At 32.7% G+C, this 18,140-nt stretch overlaps 1 protein-coding gene across 1 annotated transcript in view; it reads right to left on the bottom strand.

Moving 5' to 3' along the window:
* The window catches only part of LOC127737577 (integrator complex subunit 4-like), a 47,374-nt gene extending 40,372 nt beyond the window's left edge, over positions 1-7,002 (bottom strand). Inside the window, exons 1-2 of the mRNA XM_052248413.1 lie at positions 6,943-7,002; positions 2,341-2,650 (exon numbers count right to left, since the gene is read on the bottom strand). Of these exons, the coding sequence (XP_052104373.1) occupies positions 2,341-2,650; positions 6,943-6,996 (364 nt within the window). The 5' untranslated portion in view covers positions 6,997-7,002. The remainder of the gene's footprint in view (positions 1-2,340; positions 2,651-6,942) is intronic.
* Positions 7,003-18,140: the final 11,138 nt, after the last annotated feature.

Below are 18,140 nucleotides of genomic sequence, written 5' to 3'. Positions count from 1 at the left end.
TTGAGGAGTGATATAATCTCCTCCACTACAGAATATCTCTTTACTTACTTTCTGTTTTGAGGAGTGATATAATCTCCTCCACTACAGACTATCTCTTTACTTACTTTCTGTTTTGAGGAGTGATATAATCTCCTCTACTACAGAATATATCTTTACTTACTTTCTGTTTTGAGGAGTGATATGATCTCCTCTACTACAGAATATATCTTTACTTACTTTCTGTTTTAAGGAGTGATATGATCTCCTCCATTACAGACTATATCTTTACTTACTTTCTGTTTTGATGAGTGATATAATCTCCTCCACTACAGACAATATATTTACTTACTTTCTGTTTTGAGGAGTGATATGATCTCCTCCACTACAGACTATATCTTTACTTACTTTCTGTTTTGAGGAGTGATATAATCTCCTCTACTGCAGAATATATCTTTACTTACTTTCTGTTTTGAGGAGTGATATAATCTCCTCTACTACAGAATATATCTTTACTTACTTTCTGTTTTGAGGAGTGATATAATTTCCTCCACTACAGAATATCTCTTTACTTACTTTCTGTTTTGAGGAGTGATATAATCTCCTCCACTACAGACTATCTCTTTACTTACTTTCTGTTTTGAGGAGTGATATAATCTCCTCTACTACAGAATATATCTTTACTTACTTTCTGTTTTGAGGAGCGATATGATCTCCTCTACTACAGAATATATCTTTACTTACTTTCTGTTTTGATGAGTGATATAATCTCCTCCACTACAGACAATATATTTACTTACTTTCTGTTTTGAGGAGTGATATGATCTCCTCCACTACAGACAATATATTTACTTACTTTCTGTTTTGAGGAGTGATATGATCTCCCCCACTACAGACTATATCTTTACTTACTTTCTGTTTTGAGGAGTGATATAATCTCCTCCACTACAGACTATCTCTTTGCTTCCTTTCTGTTTTGAGGAGTGATATAATCTCCTCCAGTACAGAATATCTTTACTTACTTTCTGTTTTGAGGAATGATATAATTTCCTCCACTACAGAATATCTCTTTACTTACTTTCTGTTTTGAGGAGTGATATAATCTCCTCCACTACAGAATATCTCTTTACTTACTTTCTGTTTTGAGGAGTGATATAATCTCCTCCACTACAGACTATCTCTTTACTTACTTTCTGTTTTAAGGAGTGATATAATCTCCTCCACTACAGAATATATCTTTACTTACTTTCTGTTTTGAGGAGTGATATGATCTCCTCTACTACAGAATATATCTTTACTTACTTTCTGTTTTAAGGAGTGATATGATCTCCTCCATTACAGACTATATCTTTACTTACTTTCTGTTTTGATGAGTGATATAATCTCCTCCACTACAGACAATATATTTACTTACTTTCTGTTTTGAGGAGTGATATGATCTCCTCCACTACAGACTATATCTTTACTTACTTTCTGTTTTGAGGAGTGATATAATCTCCTCTACTGCAGAATATATCTTTACTTACTTTCTGTTTTGAGGAGTGATATAATCTCCTCTACTACAGAATATATCTTTACTTACTTTCTGTTTTGAGGAGTGATATAATTTCCTCCACTACAGAATATCTCTTTATTTACTTTCTGTTTTGAAGAGTGATATAATCTCCTCCACTACAGACTATCTCTTTACTTACTTTCTGTTTTGAGGAGTGATATAATCTCCTCTACTACAGAATATATCTTTACTTACTTTCTGTTTTGAGGAGCGATATGATCTCCTCTACTACAGAATATCTTTACTTACTTTCTGTTTTGATGAGTGATATAATCTCCTCCACTACAGACAATATATTTACTTACTTTCTGTTTTGAGGAGTGATATGATCTCCTCCACTACAGACAATATATTTACTTACTTTCTGTTTTGAGGAGTGATATGATCTCCTCTACTACAGACTATATCTTTACTTACTTTCTGTTTTGAGGAGTGATATAATCTCCTCTACTACAGACTATATCTTTACTTACTTTCTGTTTTGAGGAGTGATATAATCTCCTCTACTACAGAATATATCTTTACTTACTTTCTGTTTTGAGGAGTGATATAATCTCCTCCACTACAGACTATATCTTTACTTACTTTCTGTTTTGAGGAGTGATATAATCTCCTCCAGGACAGACTATAGCTTTACTTACTTTCTGTTTTGATGAGTGATATAATCTCCTCCACTACAGACAATATATTTACTTACTTTCTGTTTTGAGGAGTGATATGATCTCCTCCACTACAGACTATATCTTTACTTACTTTCTGTTTTGAGGAGTGATATAATCTCCTCCACTACAGACTATATCTTTACTTACTTTCTGTTTTGAGGAGTGATATAATCTCCTCTACTACAGAATCTCCTGCACATTGTGGGTGTTTAGACAACAATCCAAGGATGTGTGCAATTTTCCATCGAACAACTGATTCCTTCTCTCTGTGATAATGATCTATCAACTGTCTAACAATATTGACAACATTTTCTCCAATCTGTGACAACTGACGTTCTAAGTGTATAAGACTACTGACAGCCTCCTGTGTGCTGGTCCCGACTGTAAGATCTAGGTGGACTTCTTGCAGTAAAGGTTTCTGAACTAACTTTAACTTTTTGATAGGTCTAGGTTCCTCCTTAAAAGATAAGATAAAATCACATTTACCAGTGAATAATCAAATTGATTGATGGGAATAAGTGATCTAAATTTTAGTGTTCACTCAAAGAAGTTAGAGGATGTTTTCAATATTTTCTTGTCTCAATACATGTATGACCAGTCAGGGATATAACTCTATAGGGTTATTAGAGAAAATATCTTGCATGTGTTATTACAGATATTCATGAGTTGTCTACTCTTTATTCCTTAAATTTTCTAAATCTGTAGTAACATATATCATATAGATATATGTTTGTTATTTCTTAAATAAATCATAAATATTTTAATTTTTAGTGGGCACTTGGGAATTCTTGAAACTGCTCAGAAACTAAATACATAGCCTTGATAATTAATTTTCGAATTAAATTAATACATTTTTCATCAACCATGGTAAATCAATGAGACAAGGCTTTTAAGGAATAGACTTAGCTGTAATAACAAGGCTTAGTTATTAAAGACATGTAACTTATTATATGAGACACTTGAGAATTACCGGGAAGCTTGAGCAGAACCTCATTACATGCTCTGATCATTATTTCTTACAATAAATTAAAATACATTGTGATTAAGCATGATGTATGTCTGAGCAAAGGCTTTGAAGTGATGTAGAGAAGCTGTAATAACACCCTTTAGTTATTACAGGTATATTTTTTATGTAATAACATAGGTGTACTATGCATGATTGGAAAACTATGAACTGTTATATCTTTCTATAGTTTAGTATACATAAGGGCAATAAATATCAATAGAACTTGTATACATTTTAACAAAACAAATGATGTATATTGGCCCTTTGAAACATGTAACATACATTATTATCACAGTTCTTTGATGTTTTAGTCCACATTATAACAAATGTATGTTAGTTTTCTCTAATAACCCTATAGAGTTATATCCCTGACTGATGACAGGGACATTGGCTCATCAATATGAAAATCTTGTTAGCAAAGAAATTTTTCCATTACCTGTATCATGATTGTAGCAGGTTGAAATCACATGGCATGGTAGCCATTGTGACTAAAATGTATAAACAAAAATAGTGAATCATTTGCATTTCATTGCATGCATAATTAAAATTTTATATGATAACTGAAACTGAAATTATTGACAACAGAAATAAATACATTAACACTCACAGACTGGAATAACATTTGTTAGAACTGGATTCTTGATTCATTAAAAACTGTTTTTTCTGTAGATTTTATGTATATGTTGTGTACAAGATATAAGTTTGTACAAATTATAATTTGTACAGGGTTTTTGTACAAGTTATAAGTTTTTTGACACATACCTTCTTGCGCCAGGTGATAAAGGTATATCTTTTAAAATGTATCAGTTTAATGTTTTAAATTCAAATTTATATACTTCAACCTAACATTCATGACATTTAGTGCTATTCTCCTTGTCCTCAAACTGGAAATAAGGACACCTGAATTGTTTAAATTCCAATTTTATTTTTCTCCTTATAGTTAAATCATATCCATAAAAAGTCTTTTTGTGTTCTTATAATGTTTTTTGTATCAATGCTCTGTATTAGACTGTATCATGTAGTTGTGAAAATATGACAGAAATATACAAAACAAAAGACTGTGTGCTTGCATCATCCATTTGTGTTAAGCGGTTCAGAAAACACTGATAACTTGTACAAAAAATCTGTACAAATTATAATTTGTACATCATTACAACTTGTACACAACATGTATACCAAGTTACCAACCAGTTGTTCATGTCAGACCTGATATTGCATTTTTTCAAAGGAACAATGTGTTACAATAACATAACACATCAGTTTTCCAGATTTGTTTTAATTACATTTAATTTGCATTAGGACTTTAACTCTTGAAAAATAATAATGCAAACTGCACAACCTACTGTCTTTAATATTAAGACATGAGAAGTTTAATAAATCAATATATAAGTATATGTGGCTAACTTGTTTTTTTGGGGTAATTTTGGTCCTAGTCAGGTATGACATAATGTATTGTAAATTGTCCAAAACCTATGAGCACATGGAGTAAAATAGTCATTTTACATGTTTTTGGTCAAATACAGGAATACATGCATGTATGTTAATTTTACCATAGTTATGATAGTAACATCATACAGGATACATTTAAATGTATTTCTGTCCTTAAAATTCTTAATTATTTCATCCTATTCTATAAAATTAACAAAATGCTTACGACTTCCATAACTGATAGAATTTAACTTTTGTGGCAATTTCAAGAAACAAATTTTTGCTCTTATCATTCCCCCGTCCTTTACAGATAGCTGATCACAGTTTAAAAAATTGTATTTCTGCAAAATTAATTATAAGTGAATTTGTTTTAACAAATGCAAGCAACATTTCAGTCAAATGCATTTACAAAAGGAGTAAGTTCGGTATGGCCCCAATTATAAAGTTCAATGTTACAAGATGAAAAATGTTTTAATTTGACTTAAAGACATGTGAGAAAGTTAAATAGAACTTTTAGTGTCAAAGTTTTATTCGAAAGAGTTGATTTTTACATCCAAAATAGGTCAAGATAACAGATTTTGGCGAAATTTGACAAAATCGGCCGGATTTCAACAATGTCAACCAAATTTAGGGCCAGGAAACATAGAGCGCAGGCATGACAACCTAAATATTCAAGTTATACATGTAAAATGTCTTTACAAACATTATATAAAAAGATCTTTATGCGCTCTATGTTTTCTGTCCAATAATCAATGGAATTTTACCCATTTTCATTGATTTTTTCGTGGAAAATCAAAGTGAATACTACTTGTGACATCATGAATAAAACACAGGTACGTAAATTTTCAACAAAAGGCCTTTTTCCTTTTAGTCACTGTATTAGCTATGATTCATTGTGATATTGGTCAATAAATCCTAATTTGAAATTTAAGCTAAAAAAGGGGCCATTTCAGGGCCTATTATCAGTGTTAATAGGTGCTCTCTCCACATGCTCCAGACTCCAGTCTCAACTGACTTTGCACACTTAATTTCTTTTTCCAACTGGTTACAATGAATTACAGTCTTAACAAAGAATAAGTTATCAAATTAATCACTTTACATTATGTGTGGTATATGATCTATCTAGTGACTTGGTTTTTTTCTTAACTGAAAGTATATTGTTTACACAGCCATAGGCTTAACAGGTCAGGAATAATCATTAATTGGTGGATTATACCTCAATTCAGGTATAATTCATCATTTGACATATAATGAGATACATCAATTGAGGTATAATCATGATAATGCAGTTTTCATCAAAAAAAAATTTTAAGAGATTTTGGAGTATCTTTTTGGATTTACCATAACAAGCTTTGATGACCACTTAGTGATGACATGAAATTGATTCTGACACTTCGTGCTGCATTTTGTTAGAGAACCCCAAAAACTAATATGACCCTCCTTTTCCTACCTATAAATTCTGAGTTTTCATCTATTAAATCTTATTTTTGTTCTGACTTCTGTAGTCTCTTCCTGTCCATTTCGACTGACAAATTTTAAAGTTGGAACTGATGCAGACTTAAGGAAACCAGTCGCCAACATCCATCAATTAATAGACTATACCTCAACTGAGGTATAATCCACATTATCATAAAACGCAGCACTGGAATTCAGAAGCAATTACATGTCACCAATGATAACTCACCAAAGCTTGGTATATGCAAAAAGATGCTCGAATATGTCTTTAAAAATTTCTGTGGTAAAAACTGCATTATACATGTACCTCAATTGGTCTATCTCACTATATGTCAAATGGTGGATTTAGTCCAAATTATTATGACGTCTTGAAAGGCTATAATACTTTTTTTCTTTGACGCCTTACTTTGCTTCCTCCACCATAATAACAGATCTGCCCAATGTCCTAACACTCCCTGGTGTTGGGGTGGAGCTTGTCCTTGTAAATATTGAACATTGTAAATACGTTAGTGACACATCTCCATTAATCCCAGTAGGGAGTGTACACGGATATCTCTGTACCCTCGCAGCTCTCGAGGGGTGCTCCGTAAACAGAGGGATCTACGTACATACATACATACATACAGGGACTGTAAGGCCTCAAAGAAAAAAAGTATAATAGCCTTTCAAGACGTCATAATTATTTGGACTAACGGTGGATTATACCTGAATTGAGGTATAATCCACCAATTAATGGTTATTCCTGACCTGGTTAAAATACCTCCGACCAGTGCGTCGATAAGTACTATGGATATAATTAATCCGCAGACAATTTAAGTTATGAAAAGTAAAAAAAAAATATAAATGCAATCAAAAATAACCTGGATAACTTGGCTAAATTCGGCAACGGCCCTTTTCTTCAGCAAAGCTGCCATTCGGAAGTAGTGGGAAAATAATAACTAACAACAATTACGGTAAGAACTAAAATTTCCGTATTTGTAATTTAGAGCGTTGTGACAGTATCATAATAAAGCATAACATATTTTATTTAAATTCAAGTATTCAGATAACAATACAAAATAAGCTTTGTAGAACTTTAAACATAAGTATACCGACCGCAGAATATTTTAGTATTGGAGTATTGAAATATAGTCACCGTGTCAAATTGTACCAATTCCCGCTTACAAGGTGTATGTTCTGCTCTTGAGGGAATGTAGGAATAATTCAATACAGGGGTTTTTATGCAAATGGAATGCAGTTTCAGGCTATCTTTGTTGAAAACAAAACACAATAAAAAGATTGTGTTTGATTTAAATGTTATTTTTATTTCAAGTGATGATGAGGTTAAATTACTTGGAGTTACAAATGATTTTATGCATCATGTGCATAGAACTTCAATTTACATATTTCAAATATTTGTGAAAAGGTTGCAAGGAAATAAAATGTTTTGAAAAGACTCGGTAACTTGAAAGTTACAATTTATAATTCATTTATCGTGTCTAACTTCAGTTATTGCCCTTTGTCTTGACTGATTTCTGCGGGGAACAAAATCCAAAAAAAAGAAGAAAAATACAAAACTATGCGCTACGCTTTATTTGTGATTATTATCAAAATTGCGTAGGTAAAAATGTTACCTTTTCCCATATTGTTTGGGTTTCATGTGGTGTGTAATGTAAAAGTGGAATACCAAAGTGCCGAAAGAGAGAAAATTGGTTGATAAAAACAAAGCCGGGAACACCAAGAAAGATGACAGACGAAGAAGTTATGGGAACTTTATTGACCTAATCATATATTTCTGATAGTTTTCCCGACCTATATTCACATATTTTCAAGCTTGAAAAGGTGACCTATTCCAGCGGCACGTCCTATCACCTTGTATATAGGAAGTGCCCCCCCCCCCCCGAGAGTTATTGTATAAACAAAAATTAATGTAGTTTCAGGTACATGTATGTAGGCATTGCTGAGGTACCTAGACCAAGAACCTCAACTTATAATCGTTTATATTGGAGGCAGCACAAGCAGTATGGGATTCTCTCCCAAATGAGGCCAGAGTTATCACTTCTTTTGATTTATTTAGGAATTATACAAAATCCTGGCGAAGGGGGCAAAAATGAAATTGCAGTAGTACCGTCGTTTCTATTCAGTGCTGCCTCATAGCTGAAAATTTCTTTCTTTTTCGGCCTTTTGTTTTGCTTTTTAGTTTTTGTAATATATTTAGCTGCTTTTAATGCCAGTGCTTAATTCCTTTATTATTGTTATTTTTAAGCTTTTAAGTTTTGTTAGTATATTTTGATATATTTCAAAGATTGCTGGTCCCCAATGTAGTCAGTGCACATAGAGCGAGGTGCTCACCTCGTGTGCATTGGCATTGGAGGCTCAAAGATAAAGTACGAATCCATGATAGGCTGGCTTTCATTATATTAGCATGACCTTTATTATTATTTTTTTTTTGTATTTGAACGACGAGCTGCATGATTTTTATTTGGTTATAGGCTAAAGAGCTCATCAGAGATCATGTTTTAATTGTTATTATGAACATATGCCAACTTTAAATGCAATTAACTTATTTATTTACTTACTGATATATAATTACATTTGTTTGCAACCAATATGAAATTTCGAATAAAATTAATTAGCCTATCGTTTGTATTCTTTTGATTGTTTTAACGTTGTAACGGACAGCCCGCACAGTCATAGATATTGCCTTTATTTAATAACTGACTCTGTTTTTTTTTTTTTATTTAATTGGTGGTGTAAAAGCGTTTACCGAAGCACATTTTGCGCCCTTCTTACTAAATATGGGCGTACGATCAATGCTTTTACAACCCTATAAAATTACAAAAAGATGCATTCAAATTTTATAATTACATTTATGATGATTTGTATTCTAACCATATAATTACGATTGTATCAAGCTTCTCGTTCGTTTTCCGATGCATTGTTGTGACGTTGTCATGAGAATCATGTTAAGCACGTGCAGTCACGAATTTTGCGTTTATTTGAGAAATAAAATATGATCTTGAAGTGCCTCCTGATTGTTGTTTGCCGATCAAAAGTATGGAATTGTAAGTAACATACATGTAATGTAATTATACGGATATAACATATAACTTTTAGAATGCCTCGTCCAATCAAAATTACTTAAATACTTGTGAAAGACTTAGATTGAACTTTGATAAATCTAATTTTATAACTGTTATGAAATATTGAAATGTGGTATGCATGACTATCAATGAGGCCACTGCATATACGGATTTTATTTTGCTAATCACAGCGTCCACAACGAGAAGACAAAGTACATAACTAAATATAACGCATTAAATCCCCCCCCCCCCCCCCCCCACCAAAAAAAAAGTATCAAAAATAAAGGAGAGATTCTTGCAAAGGAAATACTGAGTAGTCTATTTATTGTAAATGGGAGAATTGATGAAGACGAAGGCAAAATGATAGGAAAGTTAACATGTAATACACTAGCATAGTAGATTATTGTTTAAGTTTTACTGTTTTATAACTTTTTCTGTAATAGTTTATAGTTATTTTTATTCGGATGTCCATTGTGTACTTGCGCATTCTTTGTCGGGGTCATCTTTGGATAGTGTAAAGGAAACTAGTGAAAATCTTAAATATCAAACATTTTCTGAAAAGATTAAGAAATGGTACCAAGAAAAATGTCTAGATTTGAAGAACCAGATTGAACAAGGCAAAGTTGATGAATTAAAGATATTGCTGAACGAAGTTACATGTGTAAACTTATAGACATTAGTAAAACCCACTCGTCGGGCGATAAAACGAAAATTAATACTTAACTTTATCATTTATGTTCAGTATTGTTTTTCTGCGAAATCCACACTAATTGGAACTTTCGAATATTTCAATTCTAAACAAAATGTAAAGCAGAAATTGAGAAAATTTCAAAAAATATGTAAAACGATGATTGTCATTTTGAAAGACAAAACTTTAGAAAACGTTAAAGAAAATTCAAAACAAATAGAACAAATCAAAACTTTCAATACTTCAAAAAGTTATGGATCAAGCTTTTCTCTACCACAAAAGAAATTGGTAAAAGAAAAAAAGAAAAATCATATCAAGTAATTCACTGAAATCCTTGAAAACTATTGAAAAATGGTAAAATTAGGGAGCACCCAAATATTCCTATTAAAAAACTTTTTGAATTTTTGAAAGCGTTAAAGGAGGAATCATTTATGACAAGCACGACTTCAACATACCATATATTGACCCGAACGATATTAATCATCTAAACGAAAGTATCAACAGGAACATTTCAAAAGATGAAAAACAATGAACCCTAATGGGAGGATTTAATTGTAAATACATTATATCAAGTAAATACAAAATATAGTCATATGCTTTCTGTTCCGTGTTCGGTGTGAGCCAAGGCTCCGTGTTAAAGACCGTACTTCGACCTATAATGGTTTACTTTTATAAATTTTGACATGGATGGAGAGTTGTCTCATTGGCACTCATACCACATCTTCTTATATCTATAGACATTTACGAGCAACTAGTTAATGTAATGTATAACAGGCTTTGCCCGTATAGTTGGCTAAGACGGAGTATTTTTCAAAAGCGTCAACATGTTGGATGCATGAGAATGAGTGTATATAAAATTGAGAATGGAAATGGGGAATATGTCAAAGAGACAACAACCCGACCAAAGAGCAGACAACAGCCGAAGGCCACCAATGGATCTTCAACGCAGCGAGAAAATCCCGCACCCGGAGGTGGTCCTCAGCTGGCCCCTAAATAAAATTGTGTAGTTAGTTCAGTGAAAATGGACGTCACACTAAACTCCAAAACATATAAATGAACTAAAATTAAAAAACATACAAGACTAACAAAGGCCAGAGGCTCCTGACTTGGGACAGGCGCAAACATGCGGCGGGGTTAAACATGTTTTGTGAGATCTCAACCCTCCCCCTATACCTTTAGCCAATGTAGAATAAACAAACACGCAGCAATACGCATAGTAAAACTGAGTTTAAAAGAAGTCCGAGTCCGATGTCAGAATAGATAACAAAAGATACTAAGCAAAATGACAATGATACATAAATGAACAAAGGACTACTAGCAGTTACTGACATGCCAGCTCCAGACCTCAATTAAACTGATTGAAAGATTATGTCTTCATCATATGAAAATCAAGTACAATCCCTCCCGTTAGGGGTTTAGTATCATACCATCATAAAATAAAAGAAGAACATAACCCGTATCATGCCAACAACTGGTTTTAGAATAAATGTGTTTATTTCCGATGCAAAGACCCTATGAGTGAGTCAATATTAATACCAACATATGCAATCCTTAATGACTTGACAACAGTATCGTAACTATATCCTTTCCAAATAAGTCTGTTTATAGGTTTGGTTAGCTTTTGAGGTGAATGCCGACATTTTTGTGCTTTGTAAAGAATATTACCATAAAATATTGGATGTGAAATACCTGAACGTATAAGATGTCTGCATGTTGATTTATATTTACGAATGATGTCCTTGTACCGATGATAAAATTTAGTAAATGTTTTGACTAGTTTGTGATATCGAAAACCCTGGTGTAATTATTTTTCAGTAATACCGAGATTTCTTTCGTTGAAATCAAATACGTTGTTACATACACGAGCGAATATAGAGATATATAAACACAACAAGATGGCGACAAGGGAACGTACGTTACCATCTAAAAATGAATAATTAACAATAAGAAATGAAAAATCATCTCTTTTATCATAAAATTTGGTATTTAGCTTCCCGTTAAAGATAAAGATATCAAGATGCAAGAAAGGGCAGTGTTCATTGTTAGTATTAACTTTATTTAAAGTCAGTTCGGCAGGATAAATCTCTTTAGTGTACATACTGAAGTCGTCATTATTGAGAGACAATATATCATCTAAATATCTAAAAGTGTTATTAAATTTTTGAATCAGATGTTTCGATGGGTCTTTGCTGATTTTAGTCATAAATTGTAACTCATAACAATACAGAAACAGGTACGCAATAAGTGGTGCACAGTTAGTCCCCATGGGAATTCTGATAACCTGACGATATACGGAATCTCCATAGCGAACAAAAATGTTATCTAGTAAACATTCAAGGGCAGTTATAGTATCAAAGCAGGTCCAATTGAAATAGGTCTTTTGTTTGTTGTTACTAAAAAATGACCGAAAAGAGTTTGAACATACATATTCGCATTCCGACTTTTTAAATGCCCATTTAATCAGATGTGTGAATTTTTTCTTAATAAGATTATGAGGCAACGTGGTATATAGGGTAGAAAAATCAAAACTTTGAACAGATTCGAAATCATCAATATAAGCATGCAATTTATCAAGTACTTCCAACGAATTTTTGACACTCCAAAAGTAATTAATTCCACTATTTTCAAAGGCCTTATTTGAACAATTTATTACCAGGTTTTTGATTGTACCAAGTGTACTAGTAAGTAGAATAGATAGTTTAGTAGTGGAATAATGACTTGAAGACGAAATAAATCTATAATATTTGTAAGGAGTTTTGTGCAGCTTTGGAAGCCAGTACATAGTTGGAACTTTCATTGTATTTGGTTCTGCTTGTAAAGAGGTGGCTAAAAGTTTATGTTTGTTACAGATGTCATTTTCGGAAAATAGAGTCAGTTGGAATGTTGGTGAATTCGTGATTTCCTTTTGTAGAACAATGTACAATTTACGTCAAACAATAATGATATTGTTAGCAGCCTTATCAGCCGGGGCAAAAATATATTCCTTGGCGAGTTCTTTTAGCTTTTGTTTGATACGGGAAATTGGGCTATTATGGTTGTTGTTAGGAGTAAAATGATCTTTAAAATGTTGAATACGTATATCAACTATGTTCATTACCGAATTAAAAAAAAGAATCTAATGATTTCTTGTCAGCTTTTTCTCGTTTTATCCATTTAGAGCAGTAAGTACGGACTGAGTGAGTCGTGGATGGTGTTACAACACTCATTCCAATTCATAATTGACGTGGGACGATATTTAGGTCCTTAACAGAGGAATGATTTCAACTCTCGGTCACGAACGATGTTAAGGTCTCCAGTTATAACATGGGAACTGGGGCCATAAATGTATTCGGATTTACTGCAATTTCGTGAGGTAGGTGTATTGTCACTGATATTAACATCTTTACACACTTCGCTGTAATTAAACACATATTTCCGGGTAGATTTTTTTAAATATAACAAATAAGAGGGAGTTCAGTATTTTATCAAAATAGTCAGGAATTTGTTCTTTAACAGAATGATCATTAAAAATACCGGCAATATTTACAAAATCAAAACTTTTATTGACATATTTAATTTTAATAAAATGTTTTTTGTGATCTTCAGGGCGAACAAATTTCGGAAACAATTTAAAATAACGATATGCAATTATAATTTGGACGATTTCATACTTAGGACTGCAATATGGAATTGTGTTGCATTCCTCCAAAATTTGATGTAATTTATTAACAGGCAAAGAACAGAGCTTGGTTAATAGATAATGTCTACCGTTGTTTTTTTGAAATAGAAATTAGGTCCGAAATATTTATATTTTTATTATGAAATTTTCTTTGATTGCGATTTATTCTACGCCCATGAGAACGGTTTTTATACGTACTGTTTTAGAAATTATTTCCAAAATGTTAACAGAATCTGTTCTAGATATATTACCAATTCCCATGATATTGTCGTTAAGACCGAGAGGATAGACTGTCTGTAATTTTTTAATCCAATTTAATTCAATTATTTTTCGTGATCGTACAAATTTTGAATGAGATTCCCCAGGCTGCTTATTAACAACTTCTAAAGGTTGAACTGTTAAATATTTAAAAGGATGATTGTGCTTCTTAAGGTGTTGATAAATGATACTTTTGAATTTATGGGGTCTTTTAAAACGATAAAGGTGTTCTTGCGTGCGTTTAGATAGATATCGTCCAGTTTCACCTACGTACTGAATACCGCATCCCGGTTTGTTTCATGTGAGTAAATATATAATACTGTTAGTTTTTCAAGTGATATCAGTTTCAAAATTTAGGGAAAATGTGCGACCATTAAACGTGGACCCTACCGTATTGTTGGTGGAAAGGCGGGGACATGTAAGTCTTTTTTTGGCATGACACTTATAGATAGAAGGGTAACCACGATTTTTTGTTATTAAAAATGTTAGCGGTTGTAGTATTTTTAGATAATCGATTTTGAAGATTGAGACGTGTAGATACCCTTCGAACGAGTTTAGTATCAAGTATTTTTCCATTTCGAAGTTTCATGATTTGTTTTTTGTTATCTGTTTTACTAATTGAAAGGAGCAAAGAATGGCGTCAGAATATGACCCAGCACACAGGAATATAAAAAAGTAAAAATGATAAAACTGTTCGGCTAAAGACGTCAAACGCTATCCGTCATTAAATATCCGAAAAAATATGTTAACAACAAAACTTGAGGACAAAAAACAAAAGACAGGGTATATCAGGGTAGCGTCTGACGTCTGACTTAATAGTAGAATGGGGCTGAATAGTAAAAACTGTGTTTTGAATAAATATTCATAAAGTAATGAACATAGAGATGTTCTCGCTCGGACACACACTCCATTAACTAGTATATTATAAGAGCATAAACCTGAAGCACGGGGAGGCACTCTACTGTCTCCACACGGCACTAAAGACAAACTCTGTAAAAATAAAATTGAGAATGGAAATGGGGAATATGTCAAAGAGACAACAACCCGACCAAAGAGCAGACAACAGCCGAAGGCCACCAATGGGTCTTCAACGCAGCGTGAAAATCCCGCACCCGGAGGTGGTCCCCAGCTGGCCCCTAAATAAAATTGTGTTCTAGTTCAGTGAAAATGGACGTCACACTAAACTCCAAAACATATAAATGAACTAAAAATATGTATTTATCCTAAACAAATCTATATAAGGACATCGTTAACCGAAAACAGAATTATATTGGAAGAAATCATTTAATATTGGTTAGAGATGTCCTTCGATGCTAAATTTAACAAACAACAAGTAAAATTTGCAATTTTGTCTCAAAATACCTTCAACAGCAACATATAGCGCTTAATAATTTTTGTTATGGTAATATGTAAAATGGTAAAAAAAGTATCAAGTATATGGTATAGAATCTTTTAAATTCAAATCAGGTAGGATTTGACGACTTTTAGAATTTGACCCTGTGCGTAATACAAATACAAGGGAAATTGGACTTACCTCTTTTATACTTTCAAAAGCGATTGTCACACGTACATCTGATTGATGGTAACATTATTTATTAATCAAATAAATATTAGAAAAGTTCTTCAAAGCTTTCTTCTTAATTTTTTTTTAACTTATTGACTAGTTTTATTTTTCAAATTACTGTTTTTGCACACACTCATGCATGTCGCCATGAATTATCGGGGGTTTATGGATTTATTGATTCGCTTATTTTCAGGTTGTAACACGTCAAAACTGTTTCATTTATTCTTTTAACTATATTAATTGAATTTTTATACAAATGTTACTTCTGGCCATTGGATAAAATCGTGTTGTGTTTGTTGACCTGTCTCCTGACGTTGTTGCTTGACATTATAACTCGCGAGTAGAGTGATCGATATTAGAGAGTCTGAGTGCGTCTTGACTTTTACTTAGTGTTTGTTCTCGATAATTCCAAACTTTCTTTTTTATGGTTTTAAATATTCAGTATATATTTCACTGTATTTATAGACACCAAGAAAAAAGTTTGACCATTATAAGTAAAACCTTAAACCAACAGGAACGTAGATAGAAAAACCTTAAACCAACAGATACATGCATAGTAAAACCTTAAACCAACAAAGACATGCATAGTAACACCTTACACAAACGGTGACATGCATAATGAAACCTTAAAACAACAGGAATCTGCATAGTAACAACCTTAAACCAACATGAACAGTCATAGTAAACCCTTGAACCAACAAGGACATGCATAGTAAAACCTTAAACCAACAGAGACATGCACAGTAAAAACATAAACCATATGGAAAGGAACATGTTTAGTAAAACCAACAGAGACACGCATAATGAAATTCTAAACCAATAGGAACATGCACAGTAACTCCCACTCAACAGGAACCATGCATAATTAAACCTATGCCAACAGAGACATGCATAGTAACACCTTACACAAATAGTGACATGCATAATGAAACCATAAACTAACAGGAACATGCACAGTTACAACCTTAAACCAAAAGGGACAGTCATAGCAGAACCTTGAAACCAACAGAGACATGCACAGTTACAACATTAAACTGACAGGGGCAGGCATAGTAAAGCCTTATACCAACAGAAACATGCACAGTTAAAAAATTAAACCACCAAAAATACAGCTGGAGTGCCCGGAGAGAACCACCGACCTTCGGTAGGAAAACTGACAATCCTACTCAATTAAGATTGGAGTCGAGTGCACCTGCCCCGTGCGGGATTCGAACTCGCAACCTCAGTGTTGACTGGCTAGTGATACAGTAGTTCGACTACTTACACCACTCGGCCACCGATGCCCCTCATTAACTTTGAAAAAATGTTGCCACTTCAATGCGGTGTGTGGTAACAGTACATAATATCAAACCATCGGAAGTCCAATTTCTGCTTCATTTTATATTAAACATGAATATTTCCACTTAATCACACATATCGCAGACTTGTTATATACTATGAGCATACATGTCAGTTCATCTGCGTTATGGATATTGATATTACTGGAAAGAAATATTGTTTTTTCGAAATATCCATCTAACACTCTGTTTTATGGTTAATTAGAGAACTGCTCAGCTGCTTCAGACATTCTGTAATGCATCTTATTCTATTTAATTATTGCAAATACTCCCTAATGTCTGATTTTATGACATACAAGTCCCCTCAGCCACTTTAACATGAAATAAGCGTCCCCTAAAACCAATTAAATAACAAATTAAGGAACCAAGATTTATATGAAGATACAAATTTTCAGATCAGTTTCATTTTGGTTTATTGACAATTAGATGAGTTCTTTCGTTGATTGGGTTTTCTATTTTTCCAGTAATTTATTGCTTCTTTCAGTCGTTATTAATAAATCTGTTTATTAGCATTGTACTCTTCATTAATAAACATCGTTTTGTCACCAGATCAAAATTTCATAAATATAACCAACACTTACATTTACAACAGGAATCAATTTTCATTCATTGGAAGTATCTTTAAAAAGACTACCTTAAGTAATTACATCCGTTATTTCTATTCCTTATCCTCGTTCTACAGCACTTTAACAAACAACATCAATCTATTCGATAAAAAAAATGTAGTCAAACTCAGAGTAGGTTAAACTTGAAATGGAGACATTTATAATCTCATTATCCATATGCATGATGATCGAAGGTGAAACCGGTAGGATTATATCGTTTCATTTTGTGAAATTCAATTACATGTATGTAACGCTACCCTAAATTGGGACAGTATATTATCTTATATGTACTTTCTGTGTACTCCTTTTAGCTACATGTAACCTGTTCTAGTCTTGAACGCAAAGGAAGTGGGACTTTTTAAAAACCAATCTTTAATACAAAAAAACCTTTACACGCTGAAAAATTCTTGGTTTTATTTCTGATAGATTATACAATTTCTTAAATGGTTTCACCTTTCTAATACATGTATATATTCAAATTGTTAGCTCTAATTGTTTGACACCAATTTATGATGACTTTTAAATCGTGTAATAGATAATATATTCACAGCAGAGCATGATGCTTTGCCTAACGTACCACATGATCACACTCCGGCTGTTTGGACGTCTGCAATGCCAATTGTGTTTTTTCTTCTTTTTTTTCTGTTTTATAACATATAAATTGTACATTGATATACTGCCTTATATTGTAAAAGCGTGTTCTTGCTCACTAAAATAAGTTCACAAATAGAATTTACCAGAAGCTTGTCGAATATATTCAGGTGTTTATGATTTTATGTGTTGAATGCAAAAGATGCATGTTTTCAAATGATCATATGTAATGACTGCACTAATATAACAAAACAATGATAGATATATATACAATTATATATGTGTTGTCAAATAG

The sequence above is a fragment of the Mytilus californianus genome, unplaced genomic scaffold (assembly GCF_021869535.1).
Source record: "Mytilus californianus isolate M0D057914Y unplaced genomic scaffold, xbMytCali1.0.p SCAF_4, whole genome shotgun sequence".
In the NCBI taxonomy this organism is placed as follows: domain Eukaryota; kingdom Metazoa; phylum Mollusca; class Bivalvia; order Mytilida; family Mytilidae; genus Mytilus; species Mytilus californianus.
Note: the sequence above shows the minus strand (reverse complement) of the source record. Positions and strands in the feature narration are given on the sequence as shown.